General features: G+C 38.8%; 3 protein-coding genes across 4 annotated transcripts in view; 2 read left to right on the top strand and 1 right to left on the bottom strand.

The window, feature by feature from the left end:
* Positions 1-1,894: 1,894 nt before the first annotated feature.
* The window catches only part of LOC125491253, a 56,030-nt gene continuing 35,144 nt past the window's right edge, over positions 1,895-22,780 (bottom strand). The window contains exons 1-5 of one of the 2 annotated variants that reach the window (XM_048632770.1): positions 7,364-7,491; positions 5,773-6,031; positions 3,893-4,015; positions 2,539-2,670; positions 1,895-2,233 (exon numbers count right to left, since the gene is read on the bottom strand). In XM_048632770.1, coding sequence (XP_048488727.1) covers positions 2,150-2,233; positions 2,539-2,670; positions 3,893-4,015; positions 5,773-6,030 — 597 coding nt within the window. In that variant the 5' untranslated portion in view covers position 6,031; positions 7,364-7,491 and the 3' untranslated portion in view covers positions 1,895-2,149. Of the gene's footprint in view, positions 2,234-2,538; positions 2,671-3,892; positions 4,016-5,772; positions 6,032-7,363; positions 7,492-22,780 lie in introns of those variants that run through there. The other variant, XM_048632771.1, reaches the window with a different exon arrangement.
* Positions 10,017-10,949, top strand: LOC125491252 (cytochrome b-c1 complex subunit Rieske, mitochondrial-like). Its single transcript, XM_048632769.1, has one exon. It carries the CDS (start codon positions 10,098-10,100, stop codon positions 10,908-10,910), a length of 813 nt encoding a protein of 270 aa, XP_048488726.1. The 5' UTR covers positions 10,017-10,097; the 3' UTR covers positions 10,911-10,949.
* Positions 11,259-20,487, top strand: LOC125491251 (Y+L amino acid transporter 2). Its single transcript, XM_048632768.1, has 11 exons — positions 11,259-11,332; positions 11,448-11,782; positions 14,412-14,514; positions 14,982-15,097; positions 15,522-15,647; positions 16,225-16,324; positions 16,870-17,038; positions 18,063-18,263; positions 18,753-18,902; positions 19,262-19,433; positions 20,295-20,487. Exons 2-11 carry the CDS (start codon positions 11,578-11,580, stop codon positions 20,354-20,356), a joined length of 1,404 nt encoding a protein of 467 aa, XP_048488725.1. The 5' UTR covers positions 11,259-11,332; positions 11,448-11,577; the 3' UTR covers positions 20,357-20,487.

Raw genomic sequence — 22,780 nt, 5'->3', positions numbered from 1 at the left:
GGTATTATTATATATTATTATTTATTATATTATTATTACTATTCTCTGTGGGGGTGAAAGTACCTGCACCTGGCTCTCTCGAGTGGAACCTTTGTGCATATCCCCAAGGTCTAAACGGCATTCCTAAGTTAGGACCATTTCCCACCACGCTGGTCCACTGCGGGTTGGTGGGTTCACATATTATGTAGATGTCCCTCACTTGGTCCGAGTCCCATTCACTAAGTACCTTGGTGTCATACTGGACAGCTCACTCAATTGGCATCAGCACATCTCCTCTTTGGTTTCACGTGTGCGTAAGCTCATATATATCTTTAGGAGACTCAGAGAGGTTGCAAACCCAGATATACTTAAGACTGTGTACCTTTCCCTTGCACAATCGATCTTGAGCTATTGTATCCCTGCTTGGGGTGGTGCCGATAAGTCGGCCATGTTACGTTTGGAACGTGCCCAGAGAGCAGTCCTGAAGGTTATGACTCGCAAACCCATCCACCATCCCACCAGTCTATTATATGCAGAATGCAAAGTTCCCACAGTCAGGCAGCTATTTATTTTGCAAACTATCCTCCGTAAGCATTCGTCTCTCTCGTTTAACAACTTAGTGGCCAAAAAACGTAGAAAAGACCTTATTTGCGATTTACCTACCAGCAATACAGCACTTGCTAGACGAAGCTTTGCAGCGGTTAGTTCACTTCTTTATAACAGAATAAGTAAACACGTAGTTATTTACCCACTTAACAAAATAAACTGTAAATTAACTCTGAATAAATGGTTGCTAGAAAAAAACTATGCAGATACGGAAAACATACTTGCTGTCCAAAAATAAATAAAAACACATAATCCAATTTACGCATATACCTACTTATTCATTATTTAATCCCCCCCCCCCCACCTCCTCCTCCCTTCTTTAACTAACATTATGCATGTTAGATAACTAGAACTTAAGTTACTTATTAACTATAATATGTATAAATGAATAAATACAGTAATTTTATTTTATTAAGGATGAAATAATTGTAATTTTAAAATTGTAATTGTAATGTAACATCAACTATTGTAATTTTATTTTTTACTCAAATTATTTAAATGTATAATTTCAGGAAGAAAAATTTAATTAATGAATTTTGTAAATTATTTTGAGCTTGTTATGTCTACCTATTATCCACAAATTTGTCAAATACTGGAGGGCACTGACACCTAAATCTCAAGATTTTATCTTACCTTAGGTGTCAGAGCGACTACTTTATTAGAATCCATTGCACCATTATAACATAATGTTACTTTATCTTAATAATTACCTAAATTAAGTGCAAATGATTGGTATAATAAAAATAACAGTACAAATATAAAAAAAAAAAAAAAAAGATGTGCTAAATCTAGATATGCAGGTATTGCAGGTTTCCTCACGATGTTTTCCTTCACCGTAAGAGCGAAGGTATACATTGTAGGTACTTAAATTCAAAGAATTCATTGGCACATGTCAGCGCTGGGATTCGAACCCGCATCTCTGGCGTGAAAAGCGGGCGCTTACCCGACTGAGCTACTACCGCTCTTAAGCTAAGGATACTAACTAGTTCTATATAAATACCTAATTACTTACACCTGTTTTAGCAATCTGAGAGTCCAGCTGAAAATGAAGACTGGTTAAGGTATATTAGGGGTTAAGAACCTACCCACAGAGGGGATAGAATAGAATACCTTACCTTAGTAATGCCTAGCTTGGTGCGGATGGCCGTGTCTGAGATGTCCCCACATATTATTCTTATTATTATTACCTTTGTAAGCGGTGTATTAAAATGAATCAGCATTTTAAACTCTACTAAGGTACATCTAGAATTTATTCGTTGTTTCGAAATTTTATACATATTTTTTAATAACTTAAATGAAACTATTAAAATAAACCAAAAAATTAAGTTTATTGTGTATAACCTACTTTTAAAAAATAAGTCATCGTATTAAAACTTAAATAAGTACTTACTACTTATTAATTTAAGTACCTAGGTATACTATACATAAAGAGACCATGAAAAGTTCAGGGTCCTTAAGTATTAGGTAATTAGGTACATATATGATAGATTTAAAATCACTGTTTTAGGTAATTTACCCAGTTACAAACTAACATACAATTATTATTCTAACGTTATGTTAGTGTTTATAAGCCGATGAGTTTTCCTCCCAAATTATTTAGCTTCTCTGTAGCTAAACGAGTTATCTTCTTAAAAATGTTCCCGGGTACCTGAAACGATAAAACAACTTATTGCAACTATGTATAATAGCTACTTATTCCTTAAATTTTTTTAAAAGTAAGTTATGTATAGTTACGTAGTTACGTATAACTATTCCATTTGTCCGAACAATACACAGAAAGAATAATAAGTCTAGCTTTGATTTGTAATGTAATTATTTAAATAGATAATCGGTACGCAGGTAGGCTAGTACCCAGTACTTTCGTAGATCTTCAAAATTCGTAAAACAAAGTTTATGAATGACCCTCTACGGCTTGCTATAACAACACTACCAATAGGAACATCCTGTATTTACCTCAAGCACTGTGTTGACGATGTTGGAGACCCCCTCCGCGCCCCCCACGATGGCCTTCCCCGCCGCGTAGAACTTGTCCCCGTGGTTGCCATACTTCTCCTCCTCGTGGATGGTGTCCACTATGGGTTTCGGCTGAAATTCAGAAGATGCGATTGAAGATTTGAGAAAATCCTGCATGGGAAGAAATGGTACAGTGCCCAGAACGAGACACGAACGTATGGACACTGGTAGACCTAAAAAAGCTTACTTAAATTTACATTACCACCAAAAGTTGATGTTGGAATGCATACGAATCTGTTACAGGCTGGACAAGCTCTCTCTGAAGGATCGTATTCTACAGACTAATTATATTTATCACGATCAGTGATTCACTAGGGAAATAGCCATTATATAAATAAAAAAAATCTGCAAGCTATCACCGTTGACAACTTCTTAAATGGGGACCATGGACAGCCAAACGTAGCATCAAGCCACCCGTCCGCTGAACCGTTAAACTTAGTCTGGAGTTCGCCGGCGGTAGTAACTAGCTTAACCGCTTGAATCCCGGACACGATTGAAATCTATTGTCGTCTGACGCGATATCGTAGCTTCGGGACGAAAAAGGTTAATATGGAAGGGACAGAGAGTTGTGGACGCTCCTTGTAAGTGTATTTGTCTTTATCTTGTTATGCGCATCGTACTTGGTCGACAACCTTTGAATTTAGTTCGCAGTTACAGTTAGCCGGTAGTTACCTACTTAATATGAAAGGCCAGAGACAGAAAATTGTGGCCTTAGACGAGTAGTTATGGCCTATGGCACTCCTTGAATAAAATTAAATCGTTTTTAGGATACTGTATTAGATTTTATAATAAGCTTCCAACAGAAGTTACTCAAATGCCAGAGAATAAGTTTAAGTGTTACATTAAAGAGAAACTCTTTAAAAAAGCTTATTATAAAATTGATGATTACTTAGAGGACGTTAATGCATGGCTGTGATAAATAGTTAGCTCTGCTCATATTATTATAATTATTATTATTAAGCTTATAAGTATTGTATACTAACTAGTATTAAGTCTTTTTTTGAAAAGATGGCTCAGGAGTTTCTTGCCTCCGTTCTTCTCCTTAGACAGACAGAGCCCCCCTTATCCGAACGGAGAGTAGTTTGTAAAAATTGACGTTCATCAGAAAATTTTATATTTTTACGATGAATAAAAAAATTTGAGTTTGAGTTGAGTTTGAGTTTGAAGAGTTTTTGTTATAATAATAAATCCTTGTTAAGCGCGTCTGGCACCCCAAGCTTCCTTCCTAAGCTTGGACCATTTCCCACCACGCTGGTCCACTGCGGACGACACTACTCGCTAACAATCCACGCACCTGGAATATCCCGGCCACGATGTGCTGCAGGTTCTCCTTCACAGACAGCTTCTTGCTGCCGAAGTCCTCGTGCTCCAGTAGCGCTCCCTCCAGGGCTGTCACCGGGGGGCCGAAGATCCCTGACTAGAACAGATAATGTTGCTATAAAGTAGAATAGAATAGAAAAGAATATTGCTTTATTGAACCTCATATAAATCAGACATACAAAAAACATACTATAAACTAGACTATAGAATATAACTACTTAATGTACAATAGGCGGCCTTATCGCTGAGAGCGATCTCTTACAAGTTACAGGCAACCTTATTGTAATATTACGGAAACAAAGTGACAAATTACAGTAGTTAGTTACTTTGTATTCCGAGTCCGCGTTGTTCTATGCTTGTAATCATGCTACCCTACTTGGCTATTCGAATTTAAAATGCGTAGTTAACTAAGTATTTGCCAAAACTTCTATTGGCTGTATTTTCCAAATAGCAATGTTGTAGTCTATAATTTTGTCGAGTAGGTATACTCATCAGACCATACAATGCTACACAAGTGACTCCTATGACGATTGATTGAATGATGCTTATGCCTGTGAAATTATTTAATCGGTACCTGTAACCATAGAATAACGCGGACTCCTGTAACCAACAGATGTCTGATAAAATGTATGGCTTCGACATTGAATAGCAGATATCAAAGGGTTCTTGCTATATTTCACAGCTAAATTTGATAAATTTTAAGTAACTTCAGTAAGTAGGGGTACAGACAGAGGGGTACAAGGGCCGTTCAAACCCAACATCTCTACCTCAACCATACATAACATAGCCCTTTGCACGGGTAGGTAAGTTTCAAAGTATATGTCGGCAAATGAAGTAATTATTTAAAAACCTACTGGCGATTTACAGATCAGACCGTCTAGTACGTGTTTTGCATTTTTTTAAAACGAAAAAAGTTTAGTTTACCTTTTGTCATCTGCATACATTGTCTCTCAAAAGTTTCATGATAGTTTCCGCTAGAGGCGCCATTTGGTATGCGAGAAAACGAAAACTTTTATAGTTTTCGCTAAACTATCAAACCTGTACTAGACGGGAAGATCTACCTACTTAGACTTAGCTAAGAACAATGTCTAAGTTAGACGGCTATTATTTTATAACATCGTAGCCTACATCTAGCTAATTTAATAGATCTATTAAACTCAAAAGTAGGGCGGAACATCCTATGCCTTCAGGAAACGGGAAAGCACGTAGGTTCAGTAGATAAGTATCAGCAACCACTGATTGGTTGGCATGTTAATCAGTAATCACGATATTCTAATCATCTACCTAATAGCAATTAACTAAGTGTACCTAACTACCTTAGACCTATCAACTAATTCGGCATTTAGGAAGCTATAGCCACTGGGCTTACTCTAGGTTACAAGAAGAAAAGTTGAGTATTCCTACCGCGCTAGACACGGCTCTAAATCATTTCGAATTGTCGAAGGACCCCACTAGTTCGTTAGTTTTTAATAAAAATAACCCCGGTAACAGTAACAGTAACCCCGGTAGGTAGCTACTATTTGTTTAGTCATAATAAGACAATTGAACCCATGACCTCTTGATTGCAATGCTGGAATGCTGCGCTATTTAATAACGAGCATAGATTGGAACGAGTCTCTTGGGTACACGGTACACGATTGCTTATCAAATAATTACTTAAACCTAACATTACCACAAAATCAGTAAGTACCTCCCTATCTACATTATCCATCCATACCTACCTATAAACAATAAATTCAGCACCATAGATAGAGAATTTCAAGGAAAATTGAGTAATACTGCATCGGGTAGCTAATAATAAGTAGGTATTCATATTTAAATATCTAATATAAAATTTTACACCTTTGTACTGACCTTGACATGGTTCACGGCGAGTCTATGGTCGAAAGCGGCGGTGGCGGCATGAAGCTTATGAGATATCAGCCCAGCCACCAGAGAGGGATCCATGCGGTCTTCACTCTTGTGCTCAGGGTTTAAAGCCTGTGAGTTCAGGCCCGAGCCGGCCGCTGGTTGGTCGTAGACTGGCAGGTCGATCTTGATTGGCTCGTCGACTGGTGCTGCCATGATGCAGGCCAGTAGCAGCCATAGTGTGGACGCGTAGATGTATTGCATGCTGCAAGGGTTAGATGTTTAATGTAGGATCGGGAAGAAGCAGCAAGCCATAGAACAAGCTTGTTTTATTTCGCTATGCTATCCAGGCGGTCACTTGAGGTTGCGGTTTTAATCAGTACGGTCCTTTTAGTGACCATTTAGTAAATGGTGGGTAGGTATAAAACTGAAAGTCTCCATAAGTTTGTCCATACATTAGACATCAACGGGGTGCCTGAACTTGAAAATGAAATTGCATATTGTATATACTTATACTCATTATGGTTTGTTCACATCTTTTTCATAATCAAGATGGTGTTTATTTATTATTTTTCACTTGATAGGATATGCGTTTAGATAGAGATAGATAGAATATTCTTTATTTGTACACACACACATAAAAGAAACTTACATAACTTAAATACTATAAACTATGTACAAACATGGCGGTCTTATCGCTTAAAGCGATTTTTTCAAGACAACCTTAGGGTGGAAGGATATTTTGATTAAAGAGGGGTCAAGTGTACTAAAGAATAATAAAGGAAAAATTAAAATAATTATTTAGTTATTATATGTATAAGTCCCTAAGTCTATAAACTTACATGTATTTATACTTATATACCTAAAATAATGATATATATTTTATTATAGACTACATAGACCTACATAAATATAATAATCAGATTTAATAGGATATCTATATGTAAGTCTGAAATAATATAGGTAATAAGAGCTCCGAAAACAAGACAACATGTGCAGTTAAATACTAAGATAGTGTTCCTTCAGCATTCTTTTAAATGAGGCCAGTGATGGTGCTTTACGGATGTCTAATGGGAGATCATTCCATAAAGTGATCGCCTGTATAGTAAAAGAGTTACTATAAAATTTTGTGGAATGGGGAGGAATATTTAGTTATTTTATTTTTCCAAATACAGGGTGGAATTTTATTAGTGATCGAGGCGAATGGTAATTAACGAAGGAGACCTCTTTACCGTGTCTTTTTAAGTCACTCTGTAAACTCTTTATAGAATGAATGGTGGGTGAGCTTCAATGTAGAAATGAAGAACTCAAATAGCATCATTAATACACGTTAAATGATACACTCACTGTATTTAAAGTGCTAGATGTCCTAAGAATCCTTAAGATACGCCGACCGAATACATAAATTCTTATTATCTAACACAATGCCGTAACACTTCGCCAATAAAACTAGGTAAGTATTACTAAATGAATCCAATACTTTTAACATTAACACAATAAAGTACTGGCCGGATACAAACATCGAAGAAAAAAACTCGCAACGTAAAATTTTAAAAATCCAAATGCGCGCGCGAATAAAATTGAAGGGTTAACTTACATGCAGCTGACTTCTTTCCTTCTCTGTGGCCTATGTGCGTCTGTGGACCGCCAACTTTCACAAGTTACATCATATTCGCCTTGGCCACTAATAGGTGGTGGCCACTCGATGTATGTTAATGATAATAATGCTGATCGTCACTAATCATTACGTATTCAAGGTCAGTTTTGGAAGGGTGGGGTAACGCTGGCCCTGAAGAAAACTCTTTGGAAGAGGCTGGGAAATCCGTAGGTAGTACCGACACTTATCGTTGGTGTAGTATACAGTATACAGTTTTGTATCTAATACGCTTAATGAGCGATGAGGACATAAGTACGAGATTTATGTTATTTAAGGCTTGTGAAATTCCTTAGAAAGAAGCATTCTGACTAGTTAGAAGACACCATTACTGTGCCATGGATGATGGAGATGAAACCTACCTACCCCATAATTTCCGTGTCAACCCCTGAACTTTATTTATCAATAGAATATTTTTTTGCCGATAACGAAAACCGTTGGGTTACAGGAGTTCTCGAGTGGAGACCACGAACAGGCAAACTCAGCGTTGGACGCCCTCCAGCCCGCTGGACTGACTTAGGCGGGTAGCCGGTAGTGATTGGATGAGGAAGGCCGAGGACCTAGTGTTGTGGCGCCCCTTGGGAGAGGCCTATGTCCAGTAGTGGATGATTATTGGCTGATGATATGAGAATATTTTTTTATAGTAGGTACCTACTTAGTAGATGTTTGCTTAACAGTACCTAGGTAGGTAGGATACCATAACATACATTAAGTACTCGTACTTACCTATAACTAAGTACTATGTACCTATAGAATCTGCAACTGCATATCTACTATACCCAGCTAATAAAATATGTGGTAGGTCTTCACCGGCCGTGAACCGCGATGTGGGAACACACGCGGCCTACACTCGTCTGCCTCATTGTTGTGGAGACAAAGCTATTAAATCTTTTAATTACAGACATTGGCGCCTTTCTTATTGTTATTACAGGTACTTAGTACTTATTGGTAGCATGATGGTTGATTTTTCCAGAAGGTGCCTACGCGGTTACAGGTAGTTAAATATTTTGAGATATTTCTCCTTGATATATGAAATTATCTTATGGATTGACCCTTTCGTTACAGTAGGAAGCAATGGACATCGCATTGATCGCATCCCCTCCAAATTTTTCGGTAACGATTCCCATATTCCCCGTTGTGTGTATCCTGGCATAATATTCTAGTCTATGGTCCTGGCCTGAAGGCCTTGCCTAACCTTTGCCAATGGCAAAACATGAGCAGAGACAAAACAGTAAAAGTAAAACCTTTTTGCTTGACACGTACTTGATACTTTTGACTAGTAAACATCATAGAGAAAAGAACACTACGTTTTAAGAGATGGGAGTACAAGGGAAAAAAAAGAAAAAAATATTTGTATTATTTTTTTTTATTAACGCGTACTAACAGAGGGTACCAACAAAACAAAAAATATGACGTACAAAACTGCCAACATAGCCCCGCTGAAATAGTGATGTGCTTCTTATGGATATTTTTTATCGATAACTAGTAAAAAAAAAAATGCGAGTGTATGTATTACTTTAATTTCAGTTTTACACAATAGGATTTCAGTGTTACACAATGACACCAACGTTAAATCTCGGTTCAACGTTATGTTATGTTCCTATTTGAACACAAAAATATAATCCATAAAATAAACTCGAGATTTTCCGTTGACGTAAGTGCTATGATATAATGTTGAAATAAAATAAAAGTGGAAAAATATAATTATATTTATTTATTATAAAATAAAGTGTCTGCCTTAAGTCCCACACATGGAATTGTTTTTTTTTTCAATTGTGTTCTTAAAATGTTGTGGTAGAAAATGATTGCCACAAATTCGTTTAAGTTGATGTAGCTTTTCAATAGGCACATAAACCAGATCCTCCTTACCGGTCATCTTAACCCACTGTTTACATCTGCAAACAACATTTTTATAATTATCATTAAACAATTAAATATTATTTAAGTAGGTATAATAAAAGTCACTGGTAATTTTTGTATGGAGATCCGAATTAGATTTTCGCTAATTTCCAAAACTAGTAGACAAAAGTTGTTCTGATTGATGAGCTGTGCGTACTAATGATAAATAAAAATATCGATATCGATAAAAAAAAACATTCATGCACTATTGTTGGTTGTGCTGACCCTCCAGTTATTTTATTAGACTTTAACTTTTTTATACATATAAATAATCTAAATCCTATGCTTTAGCCTTTAAATGTAGCTTACCTTTCCTCATTCAGTGGAAATTTGGCCATGAAAATTCTCTTTTGGCCATCTATACGACCGGCTAGCGGCTCTTAAACCACATATTTCACAAGTTTTATAAAACATAATTATTATCAATAATATCAAGCAACACTAATAGTTAGGTACCTCCACACAAACACTGCACTTATCCACAGTAATAATAATATATAAATAACTGTTAAATCTTAATTTATTTATGATTTAAAATTATTTTTCAAACTAAACGATTGACTGACTGACACTGACACATGACAAAAGCCAAAGATGTCTATGATAGCGTAAAAAGTACTCTGTGAGCGGTGCTCGCCATTATTTTTCGTACGCGTTCCATACTAATTTTTTTCCAGACTGTCTTTCGCCAGACTGGTAAACATAAACAACATCAACTCGAAAGCTTATTTTATTTCTTATTAACAAAAAATATTATGCTAAACAACAATTACTACAAATGAATTTTCTAAGCCGTGGATGTTTACCAAACTGTAGAGTTATTCAATTCTGGGGTACTTCCACCAGAGATGTTTTAAAGTTAACGGCTATTTCTGACGGTACGCACCGCGATGATAATAGGAAGCTAAAGAAGTGGAGCCAGAGCAACCCTCACCGGGGCTCCGGTCCACCACTGTGGACGCAGGTGCGGCGCTGCTCCGATCCCCGGCCCAGCCCGCTGCACCGCGACATTCCGCACCCAAACTTCAACAACTACAGGAAGAACCAGTTCAAGGACGTCAACAGGAGTGAATTCGGGCAAGGAGACGAGAAGAAAGGCTCTTCGTACGCGCTCACGTGCTTCGGCCTGATGGGTGCGCTGTACGGAACGAAGGCACTGGTGATCCACTACGTGACCTTCATGGGCGCGGCGGCCGACGTGCTGGCGCTCGCTACTGTCGAGATCGACATCTCCAAGATCGCGGCCGGCGGCTGCCTGTCCTACAAGTGGCGCGGCAAGCCCGTGTTCATCAAGAACCGGCTGCCGTCCGAGATAGAAATAGAAGCGAGCACGCCAATGAGCGCGCTGAAGGACCCGGTGCCTCCTGAGGCCATGCTGAAGCGGCCCGAGTGGCTGGTGGTCATCGGCATCTGCACGCACCTCGGCTGTGTCCCTATCCCCAACAGTGGGGACTTCCCCGGCGGCTTCTACTGCCCCTGCCACGGCAGCCACTACGACAACGTCGGCCGCGTCAGGAAGGGACCTGCACCTATTAATCTGGAAGTGCCGAGTTACGAGTTTCTATCAGACACTCTACTTAAAGTTGGATGAGGTGTTGTTATTTGAGTGTGAATAAATAGTATAATTTAACTATAGTATTCATTATGAGTTTACAGTGTTCACTAAGTATAGGTATAGCAGATTTGAAGTACAGTAACTACATACCTGGGCAACTATGGGTTATACCAAAGTTTTATCTCAAGGGGTACCTATACTAAAATATGAAACACCTGTCTCTTTACGAGCTTAATGAGGGCTTCCAGTGCCACTCACCTGCCATTCCTTCTCCCTTATTCTAAGTGCATCTGACAAAGTATAAAAGTGAACGGACCGCTGTCAGTGTCAATTCACTCAACTGTCATTCTCAAAAAAGTGCAAGGAGTGCGGAGGGGGTGAAATTGAATTAATGAATTTTATCTAAATTATTTATTTAGGACAATAGAGAGAGTTAGCTGATTCTACTGTTCAGTTCGGTGTGTAATATATCCGTCTGTTTCTATCCATTAATTATCTCAATAGATTCAAGGCTATTGCTAAACGTTACAAGTAATTAAAAGGTCAATCTTATAATTTTTCTTGATCTTTTAGGTTAAGTGGCAACGATGGATAATACACACAGTGTTTGAAGAGCAATCGCGCCAGACTTGGCCAGAACTTCTGAGTCGAAAGTAGTAGCTTTTATAATTTCTGGTCAATTATAGAGTAAGACAGCTTAAATATGGCGGAAGAAGCAGTGAAAATGAAGAAGCAGTTGGGTCTTCTAGAAGGAGTAGCTATAATCTTGGGCATTATATTTGGATCTGGTATTTTCATATCGCCTAAAGAGGTGTTGGAGAGCACTGGGTCAGTGTGGGGGGCGCTGACGGTGTGGGCCGCCTGCGGGGTGCTGGCCACCCTCGGAGCTCTCTGCTATGCGGAACTGGGTGAGTTATAACAACTTTTTCAGAATTTCAGTATATTATCTTAAGTAATATTTAAGTACCTATTAGGTTCCTTCAAATCTATACATATAAGCCATTTTGTGATTTCAATGCGAAAATTGGTAGCAGACAGGATACCGACAATGACCAAATACTTGGTCCCTATGGTCTAGGTAGCCGAAATGATCGAGGCACGCGTCTGTTACACTTCGCATTTGGGCAAAACCTGAACATCAGCAATAGTTTCTATTACAAAAAACTCCAACGCCGCTGGACTTGGATTTCACCAGACGGCAAAACAAAAAACGAAATAGACTTTGTATTATCATCGAATAAAAATATAGTTAAAGATATTAGTGTTATAAACCGATTTAATTACAGTTCTGATCACCGACCAATTCGAGCAAAGATATCATTAAATGTTAAAGATACTCGGAAACAATTATATTCCAAAAACAGTTTAATCAGCAAAGAAAACTTATTAGTTCATGCAGATACTTTTAATTTGGAATTGAGTAACAGTTTTAATGGGCTTAAAACCGACACAGATGATGCAGAGCAACAATATGTGAACATCCAAAAAGCCATACATACCGCTAAGAAAAAGGTCAAGCAAAACTCAAGCCGCAAGAACAAGAACAAATTAACGCCAGACACATTATTATTAATAAAAGAGAGAGAAACACACCCCAAATGCTCTAAAGAGTATAACACCATAGACAAACAAGTTAAACGTAGCATACGGAGAGACATTAGAACTTTTAACACTGAAATAATAAAAGTGGCATTAGAAAATAACAAGTCTTTAAGAGCAGCCAAAAATGGTATAAGTAAAGGAAAAACATGGATTACTAAGCTAACAGACGAGGACGGTAACCAGCAAGCAGGAAGAGATAAAATTATGGAAATATGCACAAAATTTTACAAGGCATTATATAGAGATACAACAAAAACTAATTTCAATAATCACGATACATATTGTCGTCCGGACTCCATACCACTAATCACAGGTCTTGAGGTCCACCGCGCCATCTCGAGTTTAAAAAGTGATAAAAGTCCGGGCGATGACGGCATCACCTCAGATATATTAAAAATTGGAAAACCCGTTCTCGCCCCTCACATAGCAAACCTTTGTAACACTATACTAATTTCAGGAAAAATCCCTAGCAAACTGTGTCATTCAAATATAGTTTTACTCCATAAAAAAGGTGATAAATCAGATATAGGCAATTACAGACCCATTAGTTTAATTTCTCATGTGTACAAAATTTTCATCAAAGTCATAGAGAACCGGATTTCTGGCATACTTGATTCCAACCAACCACCCGAACAAGCTGGATTCCGTCCAAGTTTCTCCACCTCAGATCACCTCCACACCCTCAACCAGATCATCGAAAAGTCTACCGAATATAATAAGCCACTCTACTTGGCTTTTGTGGACTACGCCAAAGCATTTGACAGTCTTTCACATCCTGCAATATTCCAATCACTTATAGACCAAAATGTCCCCGAAACATACATAGAACTAATAAAAACCATCTACCAAAATAGCACCGCAAATATCAAATTACAATCAGCAGGACCCTTGTTTAATATAGAGAAAGGTGTCAAACAGGGCGACCCGCTATCTCCAAAACTATTTACTTGTACTCTCGAAGAAGTTTTCAGAAAGCTCGTGGTCCCATGGGAAGACAAAGGTATCGAGGTCGGCGGCAGAAGATTAACGAATCTTCGCTTCGCCGACGACATCGTACTCTTTGCCCCGTCGGCATCAACACTCGAACACATGCTGCAAGATCTCAGCACGGCAAGCCTTCAAGTCGGATTGTCGATGAATCGGTCCAAAACCAAGATCATGTCCAATAGCGCGACACGTAAGGTCACGGTTGACGGTCAGGATATACAATATGTCAACGAGTACATTTACTTAGGCCAGCTAGTCTCATTCGAAAACAGGCAAGATAAAGAAATCGATAGACGTATCGAAAACGCCTGGAAGAGCTACTGGTCTATGAAGCAGCTGATGAAGGGTAACCTTCCACTGTCACTCAAGCGCAAACTCGTTGACATGTGTATCTTGCCCGTCCTAACCTACGGCGCACAGACATGGTCACTGACCGAACATCAAAAGACCAGACTGAAGGTTTGCCAAAGAGCGATGGAGCGTAGTCTTCTAGGTGTCAAATTGACGGACCGTGTCAGAAACACCATACTACGCTCCCAAACTCGCATAGTCGATGTTGGTGTCGAGACCGCGAAGCTCAAGTGGAACTGGGCCGGCCACGTCTGCCGCATGCACCCGGACCGGTGGGCCAAGATAGCGACCGAGTGGGTGCCAGGCGACGGGCGCCGGCGGAGAGGCAGGCCGAGACGGAGATGGCGGGACGACCTGGATAAGTTTGATAATAACTGGGCTGAGAGTGCACAGGATCGAAGGGTGTGGAAGGAAAAAGGGGAGGCCTTTGCCCAGCAGTGGGAAACAAAATAGGCTAATTAAAAAAAAAAAAAAAAAAAAAAAAAAAGCCATTTTGCAGTTTTGTGATAGATACCAAATTTTCACATACTTTGGTTTGCCTATCAGTCTCTTTACATAGGTGCCTAACTATGTATTAATGATTGATGATTCTTTCAGGAACAACACTGGCGCAGAGTGGAGGCGACTACCATTACATAAATGAGGCATATGGACCACTGCCAGCTTTCCTTTATCTATGGGATGCCAACTTAGTTTTTGTGTAAGTACCTACCTTTTATAGTATCATTTAACTAAATGACTGGAATATTAGTGCAAATATTATGAAATTTGGTATTATAATATTCATTGTTATGGCATGAACAATATGTTTGTATTGTTGTGCTCAGCTCATAGCATTGTGTTGCCCATCAATGGATAGGTATTTAAGCTTTAAATTATGTAAGTAATACAAAGTGTGGCTCTTAACAAAACCATACAGATGGATCTCATGCCAAGGTTGATCTTAAAAAGTAATCTATGTCATAAGCTAATCATATTACTCATCTGTATACAAATCATAACACTCAAACCATGTACATACTTTTGTACTACCTTGTTTTTAAACTGAGGTGAATTTCTGTGGAGCCAAGCAGAGAAAACTGAAACTGTTGTGTCCCTAGTTTAAACTGTTGCTTTTGAATCCAGCTAATCAAACTGTATGTAATTTTATGTCAAATCACTTTTCAGTCCAAGTACAAACGCCATAATGTCCCTGACGTTTGCCAACAACATTCTGGGCCCACTGTTCCCCAACTGCGTCATAGATCCTCTCTGCAGGAAACTGGTAGCCGCTGCCACCATATGTGAGTACACACAGAATGTTACTGAAATTAATGTAAGCTATTAAGCTAATGTTGGCAAAAATCTATGTCAGATTCTTTATGAGTGTATACTGTGAAAGCAAGGTAATAATAATACATTTAAGGTTGGCCTTACCTTAATATTCCTTGTGCAATTCAGTGATAGACATACAATAGTTCATTTTATAAATGCAGAACTGAGGGCTTTCTGGTATGTTCATGTTTGCCTAAACCCATTAGATTTTTCATGCATTGTGGCCCCCGTGGCTAAACACGGAAAATTTGGTCCCCACAATAGTTAGATAGAAATACGCAAAAGAAGCAGTGCTGTGTAAGCAAAGAAAATAATAATAATGCTCTGATGTGCAATGTAAGCTTAATCAGACCAAGAAATAGTTAATTAACAAGTTTTTTATTATATTTTCAGGTCTCCTCACTTTCATCAACGCCTACGATGTGAGGTTCACAACCAAAGTGCAGAATGTGTTCATGTTTACAAAAATCAAGGCTTTAGTGGTGATCATCATTGGAGGGATTGTCTGGATGGCCAGAGGTTTGTACATACTTAATTAGTATTATAGTGTATATAGTAACTGTACTATGCTAGCTTTCCAGTTCCTAAGTTTCAATTTGAATTAACCTGGGTTTTGGGCACCTTTCGCGAGTTCACAGTGGCAATCCGGCTCATATTTTCTTTTTACTTCGGTATAGTAAATTGATGAGGTCCATGAGTACTTACAAATGCCTACGGTAAAAGCGGAAGTGTAAAACCTCACAAGAGCCTACAGAGATAGGATTGCTGATCACCCCAACAAGCTGGCTACTGACCTCACCAGTTGTATTCCAATAAGAAGGTTGAAAAGAAAGCACATTTGGGACGGTCTAGGACCAATTGAATAAGAAGGCAACCCAAAGATGGGAGGGAGTGCCTAAAACGCCATAAAAACACTCCAAACAACTGCTTATGGTCACTCAAGGCCGATTGCACGTTACAGTGACTACAAAAAAAAAAAAACTTCCATATAGTATTTACTTTTACATTTGAAGTGTAATTGCATGGACTATTATTTTACAAATATTTTCAAATTTGTATTAACATGTTTATTTATTTTGTGTCTCTTGTATTTCAGGCGGCGTTGAGAACTTCGAGGATGGCTGGGCCGGCACCAAGACTTCGGTCAGTGATTGGTCCATCGCGTTCTACTCGGGCATCTTCTCTTACTCTGGATGGTGAGAATAATTAACTATTTGATAGGACCATAAAATTATCCTGTCCGACTCCGACTACTTGGTCCGATCAGGCGGACCATACATTCTATTCTAATTACAAAGAAGTAATGATAGTCCGATTCCTTAATCGAACCAATAGGAAAAAAAGATCACTTGCTCCGATCAGTCAGACTAAGCAGTCGGACCAAGTGTTCATAGGGCTTTATATCTAAAATTGTAAATGATCATCTAACTATTTCCGTGTAGCATGTAAATTGCAGCAAATATGCACTGCATGGATAATAAAGAGTCACTGTTCCAACACTGTTCAATGAACAATACAATGAACAGTGTTGGAACAGTGGATCATCAATTCACTTTACAATGAATGGTGTCTGGAAAGTTTACAGATACCATATCCAGCTTTCTATCCATCATCTCAAACTAACCACAGTTTAGTAATGCAAATTGATGGTCCCTCGAATTAAAACTAGACATCTGTACTGAAGTGAATCTTCTACTACTAGATTATAACACAGTCATTAACCTTAACACCCCATCCCCAGGAACTACCTGAACTTCATGACGGAAGAGCTGAAGGACCCGTTCGTGAACCTCCCGCGCGCGATCTACGTGTCCCTGCCGATGGTCACCGCGATCTACCTGCTGGCCAACGGCGCGTACCTGGCCGTGCTGGGGCCCGTGGGAGTCAGGGCCACTGAGGCTATCGCTGTGGTCAGTATTTAGAGACATTTTTTTAATTATCTTCATGTACAGGCAAGCGCGTTGGGCGGCCCCCCACGAGATGGAGCTAGTCAAGTCCGGAGGGAAGCGCTGGATGCGAGCCGCCTCCGATCGGACAAGCTGGCAAATGAGGCCTATGTTCAGCAGTGGACGTCTTATGGCTGAGATGATGATGATGACGTATTTGTGATGTTTTTTTTTGTTTTGTTTAGGTTGTTGGCTTGCGATTATACATAGATACTTGTCTGCTTTTACTTACACTAAAATTATAAAGAGAAGAGATTTGATTGTTAGTTTGTGTGTTTGTATAAAAAAAAACTTTACAGCTTTATGTAATTTCAAGCGTATTATGACAAAGCGAAGCTTGCGTGCAGATACTATTTAATTTATAACCTTGAAATATATTGTTTGCGACTGTATACTGTATAGTGCTAATGAATGTGTGTTTGTACAATAATGGCGAAATCTTAGCTGTAGATAAATAATTGCTTGAGTCGACAATTTGAATGTAATTCACACTGGTACAATAAATATACGTTCATACAACGTTTTAATTAACTGTGAGGGATTTTACGGGGAGAATACTTTGATGCAGCTTGAAGCTTGTTGGCGTTTTCATTAAGAACACACCCTAGCAGGACGTATTTCACTATGGGTTTCTCCGACAATGGTACCTATAATTACATTGATGAGCAATGAAAAAGCTCCAGTGACATAGCACCAAAATACTCTTAAATGAAAAAAAACCGTCTAAATGACACCTTCGGCAACATTGGAGTTCATTTAAAAGCGCATCAGAATATTTCCAACTAAAAATGAAAGTATTTTGTTTTTTTTTATAAACTGTGTGAAAAAATGGGTTTCTTTGATATCGGTATTTTGTAAGTGGAACTTTTGCTTGCGAGTATATAATAATTGTACAATTTGTACATTGATGATATGATATAATATTTTGTACACAATACACATACCAATCCTATGCCAAGCCATTCAACCTCCACATTCTCCTCCGCAGGACTTCGCGATCGCAGCGCTGGGCTTCCTCCGCTACATCATGCCAGTTGCCGTCGCCATTGCCATCGTGGGCGGTCTGTCCGTGCACATCATGACGTCATCACGAATGTGCTTCGCCGGCGCCCGCAATGGGCACATGCCCGAGTTGTTGGCGCATATCAATGTGAAGTGCTACTCGCCGCTGCCTTCACTTGTGTTCCTTGTGAGTATTAGGGAAGCTAGGTAACAACACGGCTGTGGCATCGCATCGACTGGATTTGAAAAACTGAGTGAAAATTGCCTAATATAAGCTGTTTCGGTTGAGATTTGACATTATTTCTCGGGAATCATATAATCCACGGGAAGTAATGTACTCGTAACGATGCTGTTCTCGTTGAAATATTGGGTTTGACTTATACTTAAAATATTCTTTTCTCCATAAAAATCAATACCCATACCCATGCAATAGAATTCTTGTATTGTATTTTACCAGTGACCTGAAGTCAAGTCAATCTTGTTAGGTGCATACTGAACAGCAGCGGTAGTGAAACTGGTTCATCTCATTATATGTACGAATTCCTGAAGTTTAATAAAATTTCACAACGAATGACACATTAATACAGTTTTCCACACTACTACTTCCTACCCTCAGATGCTCCCACACCAAATAACATGCTTCATCATTTCAACACCACCCACGCTCTACCCTCAGATGCTGATCTCCCTGCTGATGCTCATCCCGGACAACCTGACCTCGCTCATCACGTACTGCACGGTGGTGGAGTCGTTCTTCACCACGCTGAGCTGCAGCGCTGTCCTGTGGCTGCGGTACAAGCGGCCCCACATACCGAGGCCTATCCGGGTGAGGGATTACAATACATCGCTTATAATCCTTGTGTGTGTTAGTACCTGTACCTGGCTTGAATGGAACCTTTTTGCATATTTCTTTAAGCGGTGATATGCTGTAGACAGTGTTAAAAACCATATTTCAGCAAGTATTATTTCATACAGTTGCATAATTCGCACAGCTGCGGAACTGTCCGTTCCGACCTTAGCTGGTTTTAGTGTGGCACGGTCGGGTTTATAGATGGCTGAGCGCAGACCGATCTTACGTCGGTGAAAACCTAGTGAAACAGGTTTTCACCGACGTAAGCTTTTAGTTTTTCTCCCCATTAACATTTATTTATAAATATCTATCATAACCTCTCCACCCGTCCACAGGTGAGCACCTGGATCCCCGTGACATTCGTGCTGGTCTCCGGGGTGCTGCTCGTGGTGCCGGTGCTAGCCCAGGGCTGGGCGGTGCTAGCCGGGGTGCTGATGACCCTGGCCGGGGTGCCGGTGTACTACGCGCTTGTAGCTAGTGATGTGAAGGCCGTGAGGAGTGTGGCTAGTGAGTATCTGTGGTCATAGATGAGATTACGGCGACGAATTAGAGCTGGAACAGCGATTGCCACTGGCACGCTAAAGGTGGGTACTAACCAACGTTACGGACTGTAATGTAATATTCCCAGCAAGCATGTTACGCAACGCTGTGTTCTAAAATCGGCTCGTTGCTCGCTGGTTTACCCGTAACACTACATGCTGACTGCGCGAATGCTCGCTGTGTAACATGTTACATTACACCTCGTTAAGTTGGTCAGTACCCACCTTAGAAGACAGTCAAAAAATGGGATGGAAATGATGATTATTTTGAGCCCGTTGATCTTAGAATCTCCCTGCGATTTTTTCTTATGCCCTTGTATTACTTTGAGAGCTATATGGTTTGTGATGTGTTTCGGGCGCCAAGCAACCAAACTTTCCTGTACTTTGAAATGGTCCTCGTTTAGTAGACTTTCACTAACAATGTTTTCGTTTAATATATTATTATTGTTAATGTTCTTAGGGCGCCTTCAAATTAGTCGCTAAGTGTCGCGCGGCTGCAGCGCGGCTGCAGCGCTGCAGTCGCGCTGCAGTCTAAATTCCATATAAATTATTAACGCGCGACTGCAGCGCTGCAGCAGCGCTTCAGTCGCGCATCTTTTAAATTACAAAATTTATATGGATTTTGACAGCAGCGCGGCTGCAGCGCTGCAGCAGCGCTGCAGCCGCGCGACACTTAGCGACTAATTTGAAGGCGCCCTTAGAAATCTGCAATGATAACATATTGGTGCATTCAAAATTGGCTATTTGTATTTTTAATCCCTATAATACAACAAATGTCGTAGCCATTTTGATAATGTATGTTTTAATAATGTGCTTTCTCCTTTTTCAGCTAAATTTACGCACGTGTGCCAAAAACTATTTTTATCAGCGGTGGAAGACAAGGACGACTGATCACCATTACCAAATAATAGGCCAATTGACTGACAAAGAAACTCCAAAAAGATCTGATTCGCATAAGCTTTCATAAGGTAATGTTTTTACATAGGTTAAAAGGTTGGTACAGTAGTGTAAACGAACGCAACACGATATTATCATCACCACCCATTACGTCCCCACTGCTGGGGCACGGGTCTCCTTCCAATGAAGGAAGGGTTACGATATACTTATAGAATATTCTAGATGTTTTAACGAGATGCGTTTCATACCTCTCCAAAGATGAGGTTTATGTGGAATTCAAGTCACAATAACATAAATTATTAATTGTTTTTTTTTGTTGTTGTTAATGATTTTGTTATTTAGTAATTTTACAATTCGTCTTTCACTTGCACTAAGTTTTACAGTTTTTTTAAGTAATATACCTATAGTAGTAATGTTTCATAACCTAAGGTCGAATCAAAAACTGGAATACCTAAATAGTAACAAAAAACGGCATATAAATTTGCAAAATTCGACGAAATCTTTGTTTATAATGTAATGGACTTGCTTAAAAACCGATATATAATTCAGTGTGCTGCGCAATAATAACTTAATAAGTAGTTTAAGTATTTTATAAAAGTATGTATTTACTTACCCAGTTTATTTGGTATGTAACTTGAGCTATTGTAGATTTGCTTTACGTGGTTTTACTATCTACAAATAATAATATTGTAAGATGATGCCTTGCCTTTGTGATGTCATAAATAAACTTTGTATATTTAAGTACATAATTCTCTAATATTTCGATGTAGCTTTGAAGTATAATGTGTGCATTAGCCGATGTTTTAAGCGAGTCCTATTTAAAATGGCCCTTTTGCCTTCTGTATTAGAATGTATTTATAATTTTACTGTACGAAGTATTGACCAGTATTTGATAACTTATATTCGGCGGCCATACAACATTAATTTAAGGTAAGCATCCACTTTTCGGCATTGTACGATACGGACGCATCGCATTCAGTATTCTTTGTATATAGTAATTCACACAAGTACGTACACCGGCATTCATCGGCATTGCTGACGCCGTTTCTCCATATATTTATGAAATCCGTTTGGTCCGATATGTACGATACCGATAGGTAGACGCTTCCCTATCATCATCATTTTATGCACGAGCATATTATGTTACATAATTATAATATGTCGAATCGAAGTACGGCTAAAATATATAAATACCTATTACCTTGTATAGATCTGTAAATCAATGTTTTTTACATAGGTACACAACAATTTTGTTATGATCTCCTACAACCTACGTACTCATCACAATTTTGTATTAATCGTAGTATTATTATACCTATGTATGTACATAATACATTAATTTGCTGTGTGTTTTAAATTATACTGTTTTAGTTTGAGTGTTGTGTTTTACATAATTAACTTATTGTAGATAATCGTGCGTCTATATCAGATTCGAACGCCATAAAGACTTATTACAAAGTATTGTATAATTTTAGCCCATATTTATTTATTTCTTTTAAATTCAATACCAATTCAATTTGATTTTGTTATGTGTAGAACATGTGCAGAACAATAGATAAAATACATAAGTAACCTATCCTAATGACCATTTTTTTGTATTTTGCACAATGTACTTAAACGATATGCATAGATATAGACTAAAAACTTGCTTCCCCTCCCAAATCTGTGCCTCAAAAACACTCAAATTAGTTAACGTGTGCAAGTTTAACGATTTTTACCAGGAAGTTTTCCAAGACCTCTACATATTATTAGGCTTCATACTTAATTACAAGTTGTAATGGTTGTATACCACTAAATACCTCAATGGATGTCACCACTACCTCATACTGTAAATTCCTACTTCTCCGGAAGGCCCCAACTTCGGTGCTCAAGTGTGGCTTCTGATTAATTTTGATTAGAATAAGCTTATGAGGCTAACTGTGAATACAATCTTAGTAATGATTTCTTTTACGCCTTCCTTCTTAACACCTTACAATAATTAGAAACATTTAAGTTCAGTTTTTTTTGTAAGTGAGTTTCATACTGAAGGTTTGGTATTTTGGAATATATCTGTACCGTTTGATAATTTAAATCGTCTCCCACGAATAGTAAAAGTCGCTATTAGATTGCTATTATTAGTTAAGTGTTTTTTATACATTTGTAAACATAGTTAAAATAAAATCTTAAAAAAAAATATCTTGGTTTTATTTTGTTCACTAGTTGTAAGATGATGATGTCAGTTGTAATGTAAAGCCTCGTATTCACTAGGCGACAAATTGTCACAGAACCTGTCTAGGCACATGTCGTCTACGTGTCGCCGCGACGTCGCGCTCTGTTCTGCGACGTCGCACGCGACTATACAGCGACATCTACGTGTCGCAGAACAGGTTCCGTGTTTTGGCTCGCGAGACAGAACTTCCTGCGACATCTGTCTAGCGA

Source organism: Plutella xylostella, chromosome Z, assembly GCF_932276165.1.
Source record: "Plutella xylostella chromosome Z, ilPluXylo3.1, whole genome shotgun sequence".
Taxonomy (NCBI): Eukaryota; Metazoa; Arthropoda; class Insecta; order Lepidoptera; family Plutellidae; genus Plutella; species Plutella xylostella.
This window is presented reverse-complemented; position numbering and strand designations above follow the sequence as displayed.